The 20000-nt window shown below is 41.6% G+C and overlaps 1 protein-coding gene across 1 annotated transcript in view; it reads left to right on the top strand.

Moving 5' to 3' along the window:
- The window catches only part of LOC138048170 (A-kinase anchor protein 9-like), an 84073-nt gene that overhangs the window by 63761 nt on the left and 312 nt on the right, over positions 1 to 20000 (top strand). The window contains exons 32-48 of the mRNA XM_068894591.1: positions 277 to 431; positions 1064 to 1264; positions 2727 to 2786; positions 3909 to 4019; positions 5775 to 5888; positions 6556 to 6631; positions 7835 to 8006; positions 9500 to 9786; positions 10654 to 10812; positions 11304 to 11491; positions 12756 to 13046; positions 13609 to 13733; positions 14468 to 14561; positions 15120 to 15305; positions 16269 to 16481; positions 16819 to 17821; positions 19191 to 20000. The exon at positions 19191 to 20000 is cut by the window's right edge and continues 312 nt beyond it. Of these exons, the coding sequence (XP_068750692.1) occupies positions 277 to 431; positions 1064 to 1264; positions 2727 to 2786; positions 3909 to 4019; positions 5775 to 5888; positions 6556 to 6631; positions 7835 to 8006; positions 9500 to 9786; positions 10654 to 10812; positions 11304 to 11491; positions 12756 to 13046; positions 13609 to 13733; positions 14468 to 14561; positions 15120 to 15305; positions 16269 to 16481; positions 16819 to 17821; positions 19191 to 19234 (3479 nt within the window). The 3' untranslated portion in view covers positions 19235 to 20000. The remainder of the gene's footprint in view (positions 1 to 276; positions 432 to 1063; positions 1265 to 2726; positions 2787 to 3908; positions 4020 to 5774; positions 5889 to 6555; positions 6632 to 7834; positions 8007 to 9499; positions 9787 to 10653; positions 10813 to 11303; positions 11492 to 12755; positions 13047 to 13608; positions 13734 to 14467; positions 14562 to 15119; positions 15306 to 16268; positions 16482 to 16818; positions 17822 to 19190) is intronic.

Genomic DNA, 20000 nt, shown 5'->3' with positions numbered 1-20000 from the left:
GGCTGTTTTCATGTTGAATTTTTGTAAACTCGAAACTTACCTCTCAGTCTCACATACCACAGCGCTTTCAGCCTAGCGGAAAAACATATATTGCATTGATGTGGTTTTTGGTCGTGAAACTGAGCAGCGCTATTTTTTAATCTAAGTCAAACGAAGACGGGAATTTTTAGTCTTCAGAATAAAGCTCCTGACACAACCCCTACACATCGTGTCTGTCTTCCACTTGCGGCTTGTCACTCACTTTATTCATTAATGGCTGTTCACTTTTTAAATCAGGTATCGAATCTGCTTCGCCTCAAATGCGCATGCGCCTCAGCTCAGCATTGGATGAGAATGAGGAACTGGATAATGAACTTGTTGGTCACCTAGTACGGCAGGCTCAGATAAGACCCGCGGTTTCTTCACCTCTCATTTCTCAAAATACCATTGAGGTAAGACACTTTTGAAAAAATATACCGAGACAGTTTTGTGAAGATGTTGTTTCCCCACTAATTAGGAGACAGGTTATCAACCAAGCAAAATTCACAATTTTGTGCTTCGGCACAAAAGTGAGAGTGCCTGCACAGTGTGGAGAGTTTCCATTTTCCTCCTTCCCTGGTATTTGTTGGCAACTACTTTCGTCTTAGATTTGTTAGCGCACAGACAAAGCTGCGCTTGCCAGAAGCCAGCCGGAGACTTATCAAAAGAATGAAGGGGGTAGTTTCTAAAGAAACTGTGGTGCTGCGTCGGTAGTATACAAGAATTTGGTTTTATCAACAGAGTTGATAATGTAAATTGACCACCGTACAGAGATTCTAAAAGCTGACGTTTCGAGCGTTAGCCCTTAGTCAGAGCGAATCCACGAAGGATTGGATGAGCATGAAGGATTCGCTCTGACAAAGGGCTAACGCTCGAAACGTCAGTTTTTTAAAATCTCTGTACGGTGGTCAATTTACATTATCAACTCCGTTGATAAAACCAAATTTTTGTGACTTATCAAACGAACAGCGGGTTCTGCGGTCCCTTGCACTTTCTGCTGTCTTTGTGAGCTTGCGTTATAATCTTCTATTTCGTTTTTGACCAGGGCCTTCTCAGTAATCTTCATACTGAGGCAGAAACGATTCAGTCTCTTATTGGTGCAGTGTCAACTTCTGCTCGTGACAGATCATTGGCTAGTCCAGATATTTCTAGTCTCCAATCGTCGTGGTCAGCGGAGAAACGCGCGCTTCTCGAAGCTATCCAAACACTGAAGAATCTTCTCGCGCAAACACGAAAAGCTTTCACAGTAAGTAGTAGAACTTATTATGGTTACGTTTACCCATAATGGACTCCGCTCAGGACCTTATGGTCTGGATTCTACAACTCAGTTCTCGTTTTCTCAAAACAACTTTTCCGCCAAATATTGTGTACCTATTAACCGATCAACACACAATGTCCCCGTTTACTTCACATATGCTTAAATTAAACGAGGGCAAAACAAAGAGGATACGATTCTAAAAATAAGCAGGTCTGTGAAAACAGACCACTCGATTGAGGCACCAGTTGTTTGAAGAACACGCTTTCCTCTTTAACATTCCTAGCGCGCGAATCACTAAATATAGCAATTCAACGAAAAAGAGAAATGATCCTCGCACTTATCTGAACTTAATTAATTAATGCAAATTAATTAATTAATTAATTAATTTAAGAACTTAATTAATTAAGCGATTGTCTCTTATAGACTCCTGGAAAATTCAGGTTGCTCCAACGAGATTCGAACCCGTGACCTCTGCGATTCTGGTGCAATGCTCTATACCAACTGAGCTGTGAAGCCACTCAGTTGTGAGAAGGTCAATATTTGGGCTCGTGTCTTCCCGTTGGTTCGAATCCTGGATTTTTCTGGTGTCTACAAGAGACGATTGCATAAATTGTGTAGAAAAGTGCGATTATCATTTCTCTCTTTCGTCTATAGCCCTCGCTTCAAGTATATACATTTCTTTTGTAGCAATCTAGGAGACCATTACTCAATCTCTCTTTTACTTTCGAGAATCGGTGGGCTCGACTGGTCGATTTTTGTTTGACGTCGCCTTTGTACGTACGCATGCAAATGGTTGGACTTTCAAGTCTTCACGAATAACTACCCATAACCCTTTACGCTTGGTTTGATCGCTAACACTATTCGCAAAGCCTTGCGCAGGGAGTCTCCAGTGTTGTAATCTTTCTTATTCTCTTTCGTAAAAGTGGTCGCCTTGGCGTGATATCTTTACTTGGCACATTGGGCACGTAGCAAAAACAGCCAAAAGCCAAAAGGAGGTTTGCCCAGAGCAAATCATGCACTCATTTTTCGTTCGAAAGACTTTGCAGTAAACGCCCTTCCAGAAAACCAGCCTGTTTTCATTTAGAAGCTGAACCCAATATTCATTTGCATTCTTGTTCCCTACAAGCCACTATCCTTCTTGGCAGTTCGAAAGGTAACGACCTATGACGAGTTCCCATACTGCGACTGCTTGTATTTCGAAATCGGCAAGATGTCCTTCTCCTTCAATCCCGGACCAAAATGAATGCGTGTTAAGACCATCTATCATACAGTCCCCCTTTTCAATGTTGATGGCAATCCGGGGGAACATTCAGAAAAAACTGCAGTTTGTTTTCGACATTGCTTCGCGGGAGGGGGAGAGGGTGTAAGCAAAATCGTTCGTATTACAAGTTTATAGAAAAAATAAAGCACATACTGGGAAATAACTTGCAATTACCTCATTATTCTGCAGTCTGGAAAGCTTCCCTTAGAAACTGATTGGAGAACAGACTTGCTTGATTCCATCCAGAAGGTTTGTAGCTCAGATTTCTAATCCTTGCTTTTCGTAGCTTCATTTTCGAGTGTTCAAAGGTCCATAGTGGTTCAAATAGGGTTTGCTCGCGTCTTCAACACCTCTGAGTTTGAGAAGTCCGATTTGAAGTTCATGAACATCGTTTGTGATCATTATGAATCTTTGTTATTTCAAGGAAAGAGGAAATTAAACTGTCCAGACCGAAAAATGCAACTGCAAATGTCCGCTTAGAATGAGCGAAAAATTCCGATATCAACGTTAATGTTTATCTACACTTTTGTATGCGCCAAACATCATCATCATCATCATCATCATCATCATCATCATCATCATCATCATAATCATAATCATAATCATCAGAATCATAATAATCATAATCATAATTAATGATAATAATAATAATAATAATAATTATAATAATACCAACTTTATTCATTTAATTCAATGAAAGGGAAGGATACCAGAGATTATCCCTATCGAGGGTATCCGTCTGCAGCCGGATGTAATTGACTGAGAGTCGATTTTGATGGGGGAGGAAAAGCGGAGTACCCGGAAAAAAAATCCTCGGAGTCAGATTGAGATCGACTGAAACTCAGCCCACATTTGATCTGAGGCCAGGGTTGAACCCCGGTCAAAGAGGTGGGAGGCGCGGTTGATGACCGCATCACAACAAACATTTATCGTGGTTGGACGAACACTAGTAGACGTTTACTTAAATTTCGACATAATCAACTACCAATGCGTAATTTGCATCACTAGAAATGCCAGGAAATCCATCCTGCTGTTAGCCGTATTGTGGAAATGGGCCACCCAGGGAAATATCTCTGACCATGGTATTGGTTGAACCCACATTCCAGGAATCACTGTTGCTCTGCCGACTCAGCCACAAGGCCAGGCTGGAGCAGGGCGTGGATTTCGGCCTGAGAAAGTTGCAAAACTCTGAGCAATCAATATAGCCCATTTTCGCAGAAACGAGGACTGTCATTCATTTTTGTCTCTACCTGTTTGAACTTCGTTTCGTTGAATTCCGTTTAGTTTATATACGGGCATTTGTAGATTGCCTAGTCGACTGCAGTTGGATCACACATTCCTTGTTCCTCGTCAATCTGCTTTCGTTTTTAGGTATTTGAAAAAGACAGAGATGTTTTGGTAGCGGAGCTCAGGACTTCTCAAATTGTAAACGGCCTTGACTCCCCTGCTGTTGGATTGCAGCGAGCTCAAATACAGACCCAGGTTTGTAATGTTGATTTATTCCCCTTCCACACGTATCTGCAACTTTTTCTTTCCGGATATGCCTTCCTTCCACACGTATCCGGCGAATTCGCTGGCGAATCCGGAACTTTTTGAATACGTTCTCCAGAGTTGATGTTTTTTAATCCGATACGAATCTAAAATCGTGTGGACGCCAAATCCGGTAATTTTTTATCCGGATGACGTAACAAGATCGAGCCCAGTTCCTTACCGTGAAATCAATTCTCAAGATGGCTGCCGAGGACTTGATGGCGCAAGCTCTGTTACATCTGTTTCCTCGAGGACTTCTGAGTACTAAAGTGAACCCGGATACGTTTCGGATTCGCGTAGACGGGCAAATTCGATTTGAATACGCTACATGTGGATGGAAATATTTTTAAATCCGGGAAGAAAAAGTTGCGGATTCAAAAATATCCGGATACGTGTGGACAGGCCTTAGGGAAAGTGTTATATCCGAGGATACTCTGGTTGACAAAGCCTTTCGCTGCGCGGTTTCCGGGTTTCAATAGGCCTTTTGCAACTAACGATCACAAGGTACAAAATCCGCCATGCTGGAGGGCAAGCTCATTATTATTTCCCCACTGGGACATTAAAACAAAGGCAAGTCAAGCTTGACTGGTTCAGGTCTCTTTGTTTTAATGTCCCAGTGGGGGAATAATAATGAGCTTGCCCTCCAGTATGGCGGATTTTGTACTATGTGATCGTTAGTTGTAAAAGGCCTATTGACTTGTTTCTCCGTGCATACGGCAACAGCTACTGAAATTTAAATTGACCAATCAGAATTCAGCGAACGGGAAAAACTGTGCTATCCGACGTCACGTCAATTGTTCGCAATTAAAGGGCCATTTTTTAAAAGGTTTTGTGGCAACTTTTTTTGTCCACACACTTTGCCGTTAAAACTGAGCGGCGGTTAGATCGTCAGCTGTTGTGCTTAGGCTGTTATTTGTGCATTTTCTAACTATTTTAAGAAGTATTCAGTATGATATTTTCGAGTGTAAGAAGACGTCAAAACTGTATTGATAATGTATTTATTTGTGTTAACTTTGCGAAAAAATACTTTGGTGACGTCCTTTCGACAGGGTAGATCGACAACAACGTCGTTTGCGCACAGAAATGCACCATTTCCAATGAAAGGAACATGATTGACAGGATAGCACAGTTTTGACCGCCGCGCGCACTGCTGGGGCGGGTTCCGTATGCAAGGCTACTCTATGTCAGTTGTCACCCTCATGAAAACCCTCCTGAACGGGGTGCTGGTATTCTACAAATCCGAGCCAACGTGAAATCCCCTCTGACGAAGGGCTAACGCTCGAAACGTCAGTCTTTAGAATCTCTGCAGGGTGGGCAATTTACATCATCAATTCCGTTGATAAAACCAAATTTTTGTATATACAAGTCCGTCAGGTCCAAATTTTGGATTACATCACCTATTGACTTCCTGGTTACCGACTTGTCTGGTTTTGGTTACCAAAGAATAGCTACGCACAACATGTGACAGTGATGTGTTGAGTCCAATTAAAGTTATGGGGAACCATAAATGTTAGGCCTCTTTCCCAGGGGCTTTTTTTCGCACCGCCATGCTTTTCGAACTCGAGAATTCCTCGAATTCGAGTTCGAGAATTCCTGGTACCCAAGGCAATCCGAGGACTTCGGAAGCCTCCTGCTGGAAGCCTGCAAGGTGTATTCTTAAACGTTATTTGTAGATTACAAACCAACGTAATTGATTTCCGTTCGCAGGATGAGCTCACAAGTCGTGTTATGGAAGAACTTCGGAAGAAGGACCGTGATTCTTTGCTCGCTGAGATCCAAGAACTTAGACAAGTTGCCACGAAGAAGTCGCTGAACGAACAGGTAAGGAGATGATAGCGCTACCTCTGCTTTGACCTCATGTCCCATCGAAGGCACTAGAATCACCTCTTAAATGCATTACGCTGTTTGTGGTGGGCCGGGCAATTTAAGCCTCTTTGTGAGACCTAAGATTAAATCCATCTTAACGTTAGTTTTGCATGCGCCTTAATCTGTATGCCCTACAGTGCTTGAATTCTGGGCATACATCCCTTGAAAATCCAGCTCAAAATTCTTGTTTGATTGTGTTTTCTGTGGTTGTACGAGATGGTTAGGTCAATGGACTGGACGGACTTCACAAATAAGATATGTGAAACTTGGCTAGTCTCATTTGAACTTTCTTATTTTCTCTTTGTTATGGGATAAACGAAGTAATTTTGGTTTCCCTTTTGCGACTCGTAATTTAAAATTCACGTTAATATGGTTTTCTTGGTGTCCCTCTGGATCGGCGCCTTTAGATCGTAACATTAAATAGAGATTCAACCTGTGGAAATGTTTGAAAATCCCTGTAAGGTCATTAACATTTCAGCCGGCAAGAAAACCGACCCTAAAACACCTTCGCGTTGATGGCGTCTATAAAAACATTCATTTAATATCCGTATGCATGAGAGGTATTTTGACACTATATAAAAGTAGCAATGGTGTGCTCATCACGGCTTTCTTTTTCCCTCAGAATCAAGATAGCCTGGAACAATTGCGAAATGAGTTGGGAGAAGCTCTCCAAAGGGAAAGGGACATCAAAACCCAATGTAAGAACAGGAAACAACATCGCTTTATTTTTTAACAATCAATGTACAAAGACCTTGGTAGCCTTCGATGGGGAGTCAATTAGCTTGGCTTTACTGCCTACCAACTGGCTCAATTTGATGAAATAGGGTCTTGAGGCAACCTTATAATGATCAGTCATTAGGGGGTTTGCTGATTGGCTTAAAAACTCGCGCCATTTTTACGGCCAATCAGAGGCGAAACAATTGTGTTTTCTACAGACACTTGTTGTCGCGTTCCCTTGGCAACTACAGGTTTGTCCAGGTTTGACCCTAATTAACCGCCACGAAGTGTCCCCTTGCTTTTCTCGCTAACTTCAACATCACTTGTGTCTCGGAATACAGACAATTATCGTCCTAAAGTGTTCCCCAAATGCTGCTCTCTACGTAGAGATTAACTGCTGCATTTACCCAAAGCTAAAAATAACGCTAACCTTTACCCTTACCTTGCTGTTGAAAATAGGTAGTAAGTGCTTAGACTTGAAGGGACAATTCGTGTTGGATGTCAAAATTGGACGTTCATCTAATTAGGGTCAAAGTGGGAAAAAGTGGATCTTTGTCGCCAAGTCAACGAAGACGTCATTTAAGAGTGCAAGCTCACGCTAAGCAAACTTTTTCTTCGTTATTTTCGGTTCTCATAGGAGAATTTTGCAAGGACTGGTTTTGAAGGAAAGGTGTTAAAGCTAAGAAAATATGAAAATTTTCCGTTGTGCGTTCGCGTTTTCCATAAAACTTGAGATTTGGGGATTTCATGTTGCAGATCCGCGGAGAACGGGAAATAAATGTTAGCGCAAAAGTTCAAAAATTCACATGAGCAATAGTTTTGCTTCTTAAATGATATTGTGTGGTGGGGTTCTTGTTGACAATGCCGCGTATATCTACGGGGTAGGTCGTAAAATCCCTACTGCGTCACTTTTGATGCGGTTGCGCTTTCAAGGTAAACGATGGGAGATCGAGACGTTACCAAGGCAGTGACGTTACCGAAGCCCATAAAACAATAGGAAAAGTGGGTCGGTTTAAAAGCTCTACGGTTTCGTCCGTTATATGGGCGTTTTCGATGCGGTTTGCGGTAGTGAAATCCCGTCCGTGTAAACAGTCCCTTTTCCCGTTTTTCGAAACTGTTTCGGGTTGAATGCTATTGCTTGACCGTTTCAAAACGAGAGTGAAGTCAACTAATTTTGATCTCAGTTCTAGTAAAAAACCAACATGCTGAGCACGTACAAAAGGATCTTAGCAACTCGCTTATGAGAGAGAGAAGCCTGGTAACTAATCTGAAGGAGACCCTGGCGAAGGAGAGAAGTCGGTTAACAGAGCTTGGCGCCGCATTGGAAAAAGAGCGTGTTCAGGCCTTGTCACTGAAGTAAGTGGGTTGATAAAGAGCTTGGCTGCCATTTGTATTTTGTTTTCTGATAAAGATACCGATGAAATACTAGTAATAAGGATTTTCCTGTTTTACTAAAAAATCATATCTTCATCGCACGCGGTGAAGATATCATCTTTACCTTCACATGCAAGGACGATATAGGTGTCGTCAGGGTTACTAACATGATTAGCCAGTAAAAGAACATTGCAAGATACTTTAATAAAAAAAAAGTCTCTGCTTACGAGCCAGAAGGCTCATCAGGCCGGCGCTTATCTCCGGTTTCCGTAGCATGAAGCGACTAGGAGTATTTATACTCCCCCCTGGATGGGATGCTAGTCCATCGCAGGGTTACCCCCAGCATTACGCCGGTACCCATTTATACACCTGGGTGGAGAGAAGCACCGTGAGAGTAAAGTGTCTTGCCCAAGAACACAACACAATGTCCCGGCCAGGCCCCGAACCCAGACCACTCGATCCGGTGTCGAGCACACTAAGATACTTTAATGCTGTAATATAATTGTTCTCTTCAAGATTAAATGGCTCAATTGGCATTATCATGAGTTGTTTTTTATATCTAGTTTTTATGTCATACAACATGCGTGTTTCAGCGCTTCAAAAATGAATAAAACAAGTCGGTTTTAATCTGGTCATTTCATCAGTATCTCTGTAATAAACAGAACATTACATGGCCGCTTGGGGATACGAATTTTATCTTCTCGTAATGATAGCATCTCTATCTCGCTCGCTGCGGTCACTATAAGCACTGGAAGATAACATTCGTATCCCCTTGCGGCCATGTTATATCCTCTATTTAGTATATACTAAAACAGTGGATAGCGTTGAACTCGCGTGCTGATTGACTATTGCTTGAAACTCCGGATATCCTTTGCTATTCACCTCCGAGCAATTCGCGAGGCATTTGCGCCCGAAAATGTTGTAATCTTTGCAGGAACAAATGAGTTAAATCATCTTTTTGTGGTATATTATCTCAGTGTTTTTAGTATATACTAAAACAACTATTCGCCGCTTCCGGGCTCAGTAAATAGCCACCACTAACCGCCTCCACTTCGGTGAATAGTTGCTAAATATTTGTGTGTACTATATAAACGGCCTTATCGATAAAACAAAAACAATAGAGCAAACTATTACATTTAACTAAACAATCCACGAAGGTGTTCATACAGTTCAAAATACCGAGTGGTATTGAAACGTGGTATAGTAAAATCATTTTTCGGAGCGAGTGCGCTTAATTCTTACGAACGAACAGGTTGGAAACATTATCAGGCACAAGTCCGTTCTTGACTTTATACACCAGCACTACGAAGACGTCTGTCGTATAGAGTGGGGAGGTTAGCACGTTGTAAGAGTTCTTCATACATATCCTCAGGGTATCTGTATACTTCTCTTAGTGCTCATTCTAACTGTCTCTTGATTCATTCAATTTGAGAGCGGTTTATCGTTTGTCACTAATACCAATTCTTGATTCTCAGAACAAACCTTGAAGCCGAGAGAGTACGATTATCAAACCAGAACCAGGCCTTGGAGGTCGAGCGAGCAAACACCAAGAAATATCAAGACGCCGTTGAAACCGAACGGCAGCGCGGCAAACAAGAGAACAATCGCCTTCTGGAGAGTGTTGAAACTCTTCGCCGTCAAGTAGCGTCTTCCAAACAGGAGAAGGCTGATTTGGAGGTGCAACTTGAGAGGGAAAGAAACTCACGATTAACATTGGAGTCTGAATTGGAGACAGTCAAAGCTCTGCAAGGAGAGACTTATGGTTAGTTTTTGAAATAAATTTTGAAAAGTGGCGGTGAGGAATGGACCACATTTCTTGCCTGTCCAAATTGTTTCGTGCGGGGTAGACAAATTGCGTGGGCGTGAAATTAATTTCATCTGTCCCGATTGGGAGACTTGTAATTACATGTAAGCAATAGTCGTAGACGTTTTCCTTCGAATTTTGGTGAAGGCTGGATGGGTCTTGATCCAATCCTTGGATTAGATCATTTCGATCCTGTTTTGTTTCAGCGAGGTTAGGTCACGGTTGAGTGCTGTATAGGTTTCATTCGTGAGCCATGAATTGCCTAGTTTATTTCCTATAGGAGTGAAAAAGTTCTTTTCCTAGCTTGCGAGACGTGATTTATGTGAAGGCCTTCAGCTGTGATTTGGAAAACAAAAACTAGGGAATTACAATTAAATATAATTTTTTTAATAATAATTTACCCATAAAATTATAGTGAAAAGGCCGAAAGAGAGTCTACAGATCGTGATCCGTGATCGTGATCGTGATCGTGATCGTGATCGTGATCCGTGGCCGAAACACCAAGACCTTTGATTGGCATAGCTCTTTTTCACAAATCAAAATGGCTAGAGGAAGCTCAGAAAGTCAGTCAAAAATAATAATAATAACTAAATAAATGAAACAAATCAAACACGACAGAGCATTGCTTTGGGTTAAATTGTTCAAAACAAAACTTTGGTTCTCGTTTATTTTTCCCGTGAAACGCGAAGTGCCCATGCATTTTGTTGTCAGTGAAAGTGAAAACTATTTTGTTTCCCTTGAAGTGAGATTCAATCCCCAACTCTCCCTTTATCACCCTAAAGAGTAGGATAACATGTCTTGTGTCCTTACTTTTTTCTTCATTAGAAAGAGATCGTGAAACAATCGAGGAACTGTCTGCTGCTTTGAGAGACGAAAAAGCTCGCGCAGAACAGATTCAACTCGCTCTCACGAACGAAAAGCGGCAAACGGAGACTCTGAAACATGCGAAAGGTAGAGCGGAGCAACTCAGACACGCCAATAAAGGTGAGTTGAGTGTCTTCGTTTGGTAACTACTTAATGCAATGTGAAATATTGAAAGAAAGACAACATTTTCTCTCTAATACAACACCGTGCATGAGCACTGAGCTCAAAAAATAACTTGTTACTTATCTGTAAAGAAGGTTCTTAACGAGTAGGAAACTGCACACGGGTAATCTTTCTACTTTGAAAGTTCTTCAGATATTAGGATGACAAATGAAATAGACCATTTTCGAATTCTCACGGCTGGACTGAATCTATTGTAGCATGAAATGGAGGCTAATGCGGGCAAATCTTTTCAAATGCAAATTAATTTGCCCGCATTAGCCCCCTTTCATGCTAGATCCAATCCAACCGTTAGAATACGAAACTGGCCTATTATAATCACGCCTAAAGTCGGACAAGGAAGGGAGCTTGATACCCTGTTGGATGGACACCTGTATCTCATGTATCTGATATTTATTCTCATAAGAAGGCTTTTTTACCTTCCTCTTTAGAGCTGCAGGCAGCCTTAAATGCGGCCAGAGATCGCTCCGTGGAACTCAGCACGTCACTAGAGGAGGAGAAGAATCGCAGTGCGTTCCTTGAAGTGTCGCTCGAAAATGAAAAGGAAAGGAAAGACGAGTCTGCTAAGACGGAAAAGCTTGTAGCACAGCAGCTGAAAGGAGCGCTAGATGTTGTACAAGTGAGAACACGTTTCTGCCTTAAATAAGCCGATGTTTCAAAACTTAACCGTTCTTGTCCCCATTCCCAGAGAGTGCGATTCAAAGATGGAAATTTCAGGTCGCCGTGGTAAAAAATATAGTACTTTTTAGGTGGCGGTTGATATTTGTAACCGTCGTTGTCGATTACTATCGTTTCAGATATCTGACCCTGTGCGGTGGAGCTACTAGGTGTCAATGATTCGCGAACTTCTTTTACAAAACCAGCCAACGATCATCTTCGCTAACTGACCAAAAAGAAAGAAGGCTCTTGGGGCGAGAATATTATTAACCATTTATCCGAGCAAATTTACAGCAAGCAAATGCAAAGGGCTGTGCACGATGATGTCTGCTTTGGAATAACTTTCCGTTGACCTATTTGCCTCTCCATCCGCCCTGCACAGTTAATGTGAAATTTTAGTGCTTCTTTCCCTTCTCAGGCAGCAACGCAATTTTTATCCATAGCTTTCGGACACCTGATCAGCAGCCATTTTATTTCTGCTTTAGAATAGCGGTTAATTAACAAAGGTTTAGCTTGTGTAAACGAAGGAGCAAAACTCATCCCTTGACCAATTTTCACTTGCCTTGGGTTTTGATTATTCCAGGTATGGAATGCGAATTTTTGTCGCCATTTTAGTTTGCGACGGTCGATCACCAGTCAGTGAGTTGCCTCAGTTGCGTTTTAATAATGGTGACTGATTTTTATTAGAAGGACATAAAAAAACCTTATGGTAGATCACTGCAGTCAAAACAGTTTTAGCGGTTTATTGCATTTTTAACAAGGAAAGGGCATAAAAAGTCATGGTAACCCTCGCTGAGTCCACGCCTGATTAGATTTTCACTAAGCACTTGCGCTGGTGGTAAGTGACGGAAGCCTTTGCATGAACAAAAACGATTGTCCGTTGTCTTTTCTTCTTGCAAACTGACATTTCACGATAAAAGGAGATAATTGCTTCAAGTTCCTGAAACGGGACAAAAGTCGTCCTAACGATTGAAGGGGTTGAATCGAAGAAAGTAAAGTTTGTCAGATGGATTCCATCCTTTAATCCTTAACAATCCGTCTTCAATACTTATCCAAAATGAATCTACAAACACAGACTACCTAGGCCTGCAAAGCTCATCAGGGTAGACAGCACCAAGACGTACCATTTACGCTGTTCCAAATACGAAGCGGAAACTAAAAAGGAGTTCGTTTCATCGAAGAGAGTCAATTCTCTCCATCTGTTTTTTTTTTTGTCGTTGTTGCAGAAACAACTTGTCGAATTGACAGGAACTTTAGAGGAAGAAAGACTTCGTGCAAGAAGACTGCAAAACGAACGGGACGTTCAACAGGCTTCTGCCATGAGCCACAAGGAGAGAGAACGACAGATTCAGGGCGATCTAGACAACGAGAAGAAAAGACGGGCACAGCTTGAGCAGAAATTAGAAAAGGAGAGAGAGAAAAACTCCACTTTGAACAGAGACTTGACTGAACGAGACACTAAGATAGACGAACTTCGTCAAGATTTAGAGGCTCAGGCATTGAAACAATCCGAGAAAGTAAGCACTTTGGCTCATAAAATGTAATCTCTTCATGGTTAGAGTTATTTCAGAACTTATCTGATGATTTCTATAACGCTTTAGAAATGTCCGAGAAAGTGGAGAGTGTTTTAAAAAAAAGTTTGAACTGACATTAAGTTTGACAAGTATATATGCCGTGGTCGACTTTCCTGAAATAAAGTAAACCTCCACTACTACAAAACAATAAATTTAACTAGAGGAAATAATGTTTGCAACCAAATTTATTTCAAATTTTTTTTGGGCGGGGCGGAAAAGTGTTTGTACCAGACAAAAATTGGATTTTAGAATCGGTTATTTTCACTTTCAAATTTCTGATTCATTTGGAGCAAACACCCTTCTTCCCGTTCATTCTGTTATCTGAAGCAGAATAGAAAGGATGCTTCTCATCATACCGGAAACGTAGATCGACCCAAAGGAACTCGTATTCGGAGATTCTTTCCTCCGTATCTCGGAATATTCCTTCGCCCTACCCACCCCCCCCCCCAAAAAAAAAAGAAAAAAAGATGCGCCGCTAAATCACTTGCTCTTGCTCTTCTACCAGGAGGCCTCTATGTACCCACTGCGCATGCGGCTTTTACTTCACCAGCAACAACTAGAATCCATGCGACAGCAACATCAGGTCATCATCAGCAAACATCAAAACTCCATAGACTCAACGAAACCCAGGTGAGGATAAACTGATTTATTCAAGTAAACTTTTGTTTCTCAGCAGCTTGCTGATATGCTCCCCAGATCTCGGGTGGCTGCCATATGAGCGCGCCAAGTGTTGCCAAGTGGAATTTTTCGAAGTATCCATCAAATGTTATTCAAATGCAATAAAACAATTGCTCTATTCCCGCCAACACTCGGTGCCACATTGACTATTTACCATGTCATCCAAGACGCGCTTGTGGATTAAATGTTAAAGTAGCCTCAGTAAAATTTGGTATTAACTGTTGGTTCCTGTTCAAATTTCGCTTAAGGCACGAGTGTTGTTTAAGGCTTGTCGTCTGAGGTTGAGAAAGCTTTGCATGAACTTGAGATTTAACTCTTTACACCCCTCTTAATTTTCAAGTGTATTTTACAGAAGCAACCGAAATCATGGTATTAAAACCCTAGAAATGCTTGTTCTTGTCATTTACTTCTCATTAGAATCGAAATCGGTCAGTTTTACCGTTTTCTATCCGGAGGTGCAAAGTCTTACAATACTCTTAGTTCCCCAGAGAATGTTAATGCTAAGAACGTGATATCCCTTTATAACAGGATCTTCTGCAGCGTGTTTAATAAAGGCAAATATTCTATCACTAATGGTTTGTAATGTTTTGTGGCTTTTAGTTAGTTACCGTTAAATTTAATTTGGACCATACGATTGCTTTCAGTTAATCTTGACAAAGGTGTTGTTGACCTTCTTCCTCTTATAGGGATAACAAGGAAATGGAAGCAATCAAACATTCCCTTGGAAATCTTCTAAAAGAACTGGAGCAAATCAGAGCAACTTTAACAGTACATATAGACGTATGTTATGAAACTCTGGATATTTTCCGTAGGTTTATGAATTTTCCATGGCCCCTAGTGACCCAGTATCAAAATTCCGCCATGAGGCAACTTTCTTACGTTCGCTCTTCGTGTGGATGGCATGGTGTTGGTTTTCACACACGACGCAAGCATGAGCTCACCCAACATATTCGAATGCGTTTGTCAACTCGTATGGCTATTATGTCGCATGGGAAACCCAGCATCCAAACTAGTAGTTCGACTGCCCGAAGTATTCCGGTCTTTTTCGAGTTTGCACTCGTCATACTGAATCGATAAACAAATCTCTTCATGCGCAAAGTCATTAGCACATTAATAAATGATGCCCCTTTACTCTGCTCTCTTTGTGAAAGTTAAAGATTCCCTTATGATCTAGATTTAGTGGACGAACTGGCAGTGTGTAGATTGGTCATTTGTGGGTTTATACGTTCCCGTGATGAATGACGTGTATAGCAGGCTTGAATACCATTTCGACCTTGGGGATTTTCTCCATTAAGTTTACCCTTTTTAAGCCTTTTAGAACTCTCTTTTTATGAATAGGACAGCCAAACTGTTCCCTTGTCACCGATAAAAGCTGCTGCCCAGGAGAGAATCGTTCGACAGAACACGGAACTGGCAGAGTTCGTCTCAAAGCTGAATGAAGAGAAAAAAGAACTAAGAAACGCGTTGGGAAACCTCGAGGAACAAATTTCTCAGTACAGACAACGAGAACGAACAAATGAAGAGGTAGGATGTGCCATCAAAGGTGCATGCAACATTTCCTCTGAAATGCATGCACTATGGTGCTGCATGCAGGTATACGGGATTTGAAGAGGGGAGAAAGTGTTGGTCTCATTTAGAAAAGTAGTTGTGTTTTAAGTATCATTTTCAAGACAAAAAGTAGAAAGTTGTCCTCAAATGCCTTGTATCGTAGAACTGAGTTTGGCTATTTCAACACGGTAAATGTACTACAGGTGAATTGGTCGCCTGCGTATTGCTTTCAAAGTTCCAGTGCCAAGTCGAGTAAATTCTAAAGAAACTGTGGTGCTGCGTCGATGAGGAAGAGAAACACAAAAATGGGTTTTATCAATTGAGTTGATATATGGTATAGTGACCACCGTAAAGAAATTCGGAAGTTGACTCTCGAAACAACCTTCCGACTTTCAGTTTACAACATCAACTCAGTTGATAGAGCGACTTTCATATTACCTTGAAAAATAAACGTAAAAACGGAACGTAAACAAATCCAAAACATTTAATTGGCTTATCGAACAAAAACAAACGAGCATGAATTTTCATTGGCTTAGCGAACATGGATGCAAAGAACGTCATCTCTCCGTGGAACTTTCTGGAAAGTTTCGCTTTAACGTCATTTGCAATGCAGTAGTGTGATTGGGCAATCGAACTGTTTACTGCCCGTATTAGGAGTTTCCTTGGCGGAAATAAGGAGAAGCTTTGTTTTAATCTTGCTAAACCTTGGTCCGTGAAACAAATTGCGAACACTTTTTCAAGGTCATAAGAAAGTCGCTCTAAACCCATTTCTGTTTAAATTTTGGGTCACTCGTTTTCCACCATTTGCCGTAAACGCAAAGCTGTCAAATGATGAGTTTTATGTTAAAATGCGGCATCATTTATTCGCTTCAACCCCGTTATACGAGCCACCAAAATCAAAATCCATCTTCGATTACTTTTTCTTTTTTCATCAACCAGAGTTCGCGGCTAGTTAGAGAGCACGCCGAGTCTGTGCTTAAAACTGAACGAGAAACTTGGGCTCGGGAAAAGACGGAATCCCAGCAAGCCTTGCGAGCAGCACAAATCGAGTTGTTACGACTGAAAGAAGAACTCAGTAAGGAAGCTGTAACACGCGCTGCTGTCAGCGGCAATGAACCTGTTACGGAAGAAATAACATGGCCCCGCGCTAAGGTGGGTGTTTTCCTGAAATTAAAAAAAAAGGTTCTCTGTACGTAAGCTAATCGAGAGAGGTTAGATGAGAAATATATATCTTTTGTGGGGGTCTATTTATCTCAGCAACGCCCATTGTTGTATTTTACGATTATCGCCTAACTGCGCTAGAAGAGCTGTGCCGAGTTCGATAAGCGCAAATCCAGAGTAGTTAAGACCTATTGCAACTTGAAGGTTTTCTTCACTGTTCTAACAAAAAGTAACGAACAACTAACAGGGAGGGTACAGGATGTTGTCAAAGTTTCCAGTTTAAAATTATTATCTTTCCAGTTAATTTCGGTTCTCCTCTCTTTTTCAGATTCTAAAGCTTTACAAACGTTTCATCAAAGCAGAAAGTTTCAGGAAAGCTCTTGTCTATCAAAAGAAATATCTGCTGTTGCTGTTAGGTGGCTTTCAAGACTGCGAATCCACGACGCTCGCTATGATCTCTCAAATGGGGATTTATCCGAAGAACTCGGACCGTTCATACAGGCGAACTGGAATCAGCAGATTCCGCACCGCAGCGCGCGCTGTCCTTGCGATCCAGCGCATGAACTTTCTGGTAAATAAATCAAGACGAGTCTCCATCGCGGGATCACGCGAAAGTACGAGTCGATCGCGCGTTGTCAATGGTGATCTTAGTAGTCACACTGTGTACCAAGCTCCGGCTGGCGACTACGCATTACGATCCTCCAGAGATATCACTCAAACTGTTCCCTCGTTGGATTTATATCAAAATGGCGTGTCTTTGTACCCTGAAAGATATTCGCCGAGAAGTGATCGCCGAACGTATGAAATGTACAATACTGGTGTGAAAGGAGATATGGATTCTAAACATCATCGTCATGACAAATCAGCCACTACCGCCGCGGTTGACAAGTTTAGTCGACGTAAATTCGATGACCCCTTACCACATCGAAGTCATCCCATAATGTCTTCGAGATCACCCAGAAACTACTCCTCGACAAGTTGGTCGGACTCTCGTTCATCGTCAACTCCACGAGCTCGAGAACCGATGACTTCCGACTATGCTCAAGTCATGAAGTCTCCTCCAGTTCGCGACACTGCCAGCGCACGACATGATTATAGTGATCGCGATCGTTTCGTTTCGACACCTCGTCACTCCTCGCCGAATCGTCGGGAACGTTCGGGTTCGCCCGTCCGTGTATACGACGATGATATTATTAACCGTCCGTTGTCACCTTCGGGAGCTTCGTCTGTGGGGTCAGTTCATAATGGAAGTGACATAGCAGATCACTCGCTGAATTTGTATATTCACAGATTAGAGTCGTTGCAGGACAGACTGGGAGCAATCAACAGAGGTAAAAATACTACCTTACTCTCTCACCCCATTTTATCTATCCTCCCAAACCGAAAAAAAGAAAAAGCTTAACTACATTCCATGGCTAAAGTCATGTGCCAAGTACAGGGAATAGTTTGAGCCCAGGAGTAACATATTATGATGGAGTTGAATTGTCCGGGTGAGTGGTATAGAGAGAGGGAATGCTGTTGACGATTGACCTTCATAATCTAGCGTTAAGTGCGACCAAGAGAGGATTACAGGAGAGAACACATCCACCATCCGTGGGCCTCTTCCAATGATAATTTTTTTCAATCTAAATTTAGCCCTTAGTCATGATGCGCAGCTATTTTAAGGAAGACAACTGATTGGTTATCATTGGCTGCGCGACCATGAGTCCGTGACCAAAATAACTTTCACACCATGGCCCGAAGCTTAACCCTAACCCTAACCCCCCCCCGCCCTTGACTCATTTGTGGCGAAACTTATTTTCTATGTTTTCCGTTGAATGCGAATGTTAAGTCAAAATTGTAAGAAGAAATATATATATATGTATGATGTGGATTTAGGAGCGTTGTGTTATACTGATAGCTTCTCGACTTTCCTCGTTCGGTGGCATTGTCGGTGCACCGGCAAGTCGTGGATCGGGAAGTGCTTTGGAGTTCTCCCGGCCAAAGAGCTTTCAGACCTTTTGGTATTTGACTCCATCTTTGACCCAATGACCGAATTGAGGTTGAATCTTAAAAATGTTTCCTTACGATAGCAAGCAGCTTTTGTCGTTTTCGCCTTGAAATTTTTGTCTGAAATGCGATAGATTACTTTGCAATACAAGCCGTCACATTACCAGAACCAAGGCAGAGTCCACTTTTCCGACGACGTCTCCAACTATTTTGCAGTGCACGTTTTCTTTGAAAGAAGGAGTGCAAAGTAGTTTGTGATGTGATCGAAGGAAACGACCTATTTCGGAAGTGGTTCAACAGTGAAGAGTCAACGTATTAATTCGATGCGTTTCGAGAGTTTGATGATGAATCGTAACTTTAAGCAGGGGCGGATCTAGGAAGGAGGGTGCCGGGGGTGCTCTCCTCTTGCACCCGAGGAACCAACTTCAGCGGTGGCAATTGACCACTGAAATTGACCTAATTGGCCATTGATCCGTGTCCCTTTCACTTGTGGGTTTTAATTTTCTCAGGTTTTGTGGCAAGTTCCTAAAGTGCTTCCTTGTTTACGATGATAATTCTCATAAATAATCATTGGTGTAATTAATCAAAGGAGGATAGTTACAAGAAGTAAATTTTAAAACAACAAGTTTGCTACAATTGGAAAGTATTTTTAGTATTAAGGATGAAGTATGTTTAAGGTTATAAACTAATCGTCTCTATTTTGTCTGTAAGGTGCTGCGGTAAGCTCTCATCAGCAAAGAAGTCGTCGATACTGAGGAGCGGTATCAGAAGATCTGGTCGGCCCTAGATATTCCCTCGCTCTTGGATACCACAAGCGTTTGGCACCCAGTCACGTGACCAGTGGCCATGTTGCATTAGTCAAACATATCAATATTTGCAAAAGAATAGTGATGATAGCTTGGCTACCTCTGTTTTGTCTTCGAAAACCATACATTCTAAACTATATCTACAGTTGCTTCATAATCATCCGACTTCATTTCGTGTAGGGGAACTGAAAAGATATGTAGTAACGGTGAAATCAGTTTCCTGACATTTTCAACAGTTATAGAGCTGTTCATCGTACGTGGTGATCGTACGGGTTGTTATACAAAATCGAGAAAAAATGAAAAAAATCCACTCTTTACACGATTTTCTAGGAAAATTTTGAGACGGTTTTTGTCCTGCGATTAATCACTTCAAGTTTGTGTGAAGTTTACAGCGAAAAGGCCATCCATTTAACGCAGAGACCGTGTTGGTAGGTCTATTAACCTTTTTTGTAATGAATTTGTGATGATACAGGTGTTAGTAGCAAAGAATACAAATTTTACATTGAACCAAAGAAAAGTTAATTTATTTAAATACAAAGCAGATAAACCTGTGCATACAAATATATATCGTACAACCTTCTGTATTGCCGAATTAGACATTTGAAGCGTTTGAAATCAGCGATTACGGCTGATCAAAGCGGCCATCAAAGAGGGAAAGAGGGATTGTTTTGCAGAAAAAAGGAAAATACCGTAAATTAAAGGATTTTTTTGGGAA

Source organism: Montipora capricornis, chromosome 1 (assembly GCF_036669925.1).
Source record: "Montipora capricornis isolate CH-2021 chromosome 1, ASM3666992v2, whole genome shotgun sequence".
NCBI classification, from domain to species: domain Eukaryota; kingdom Metazoa; phylum Cnidaria; class Anthozoa; order Scleractinia; family Acroporidae; genus Montipora; species Montipora capricornis.
This window is presented reverse-complemented; position numbering and strand designations above follow the sequence as displayed.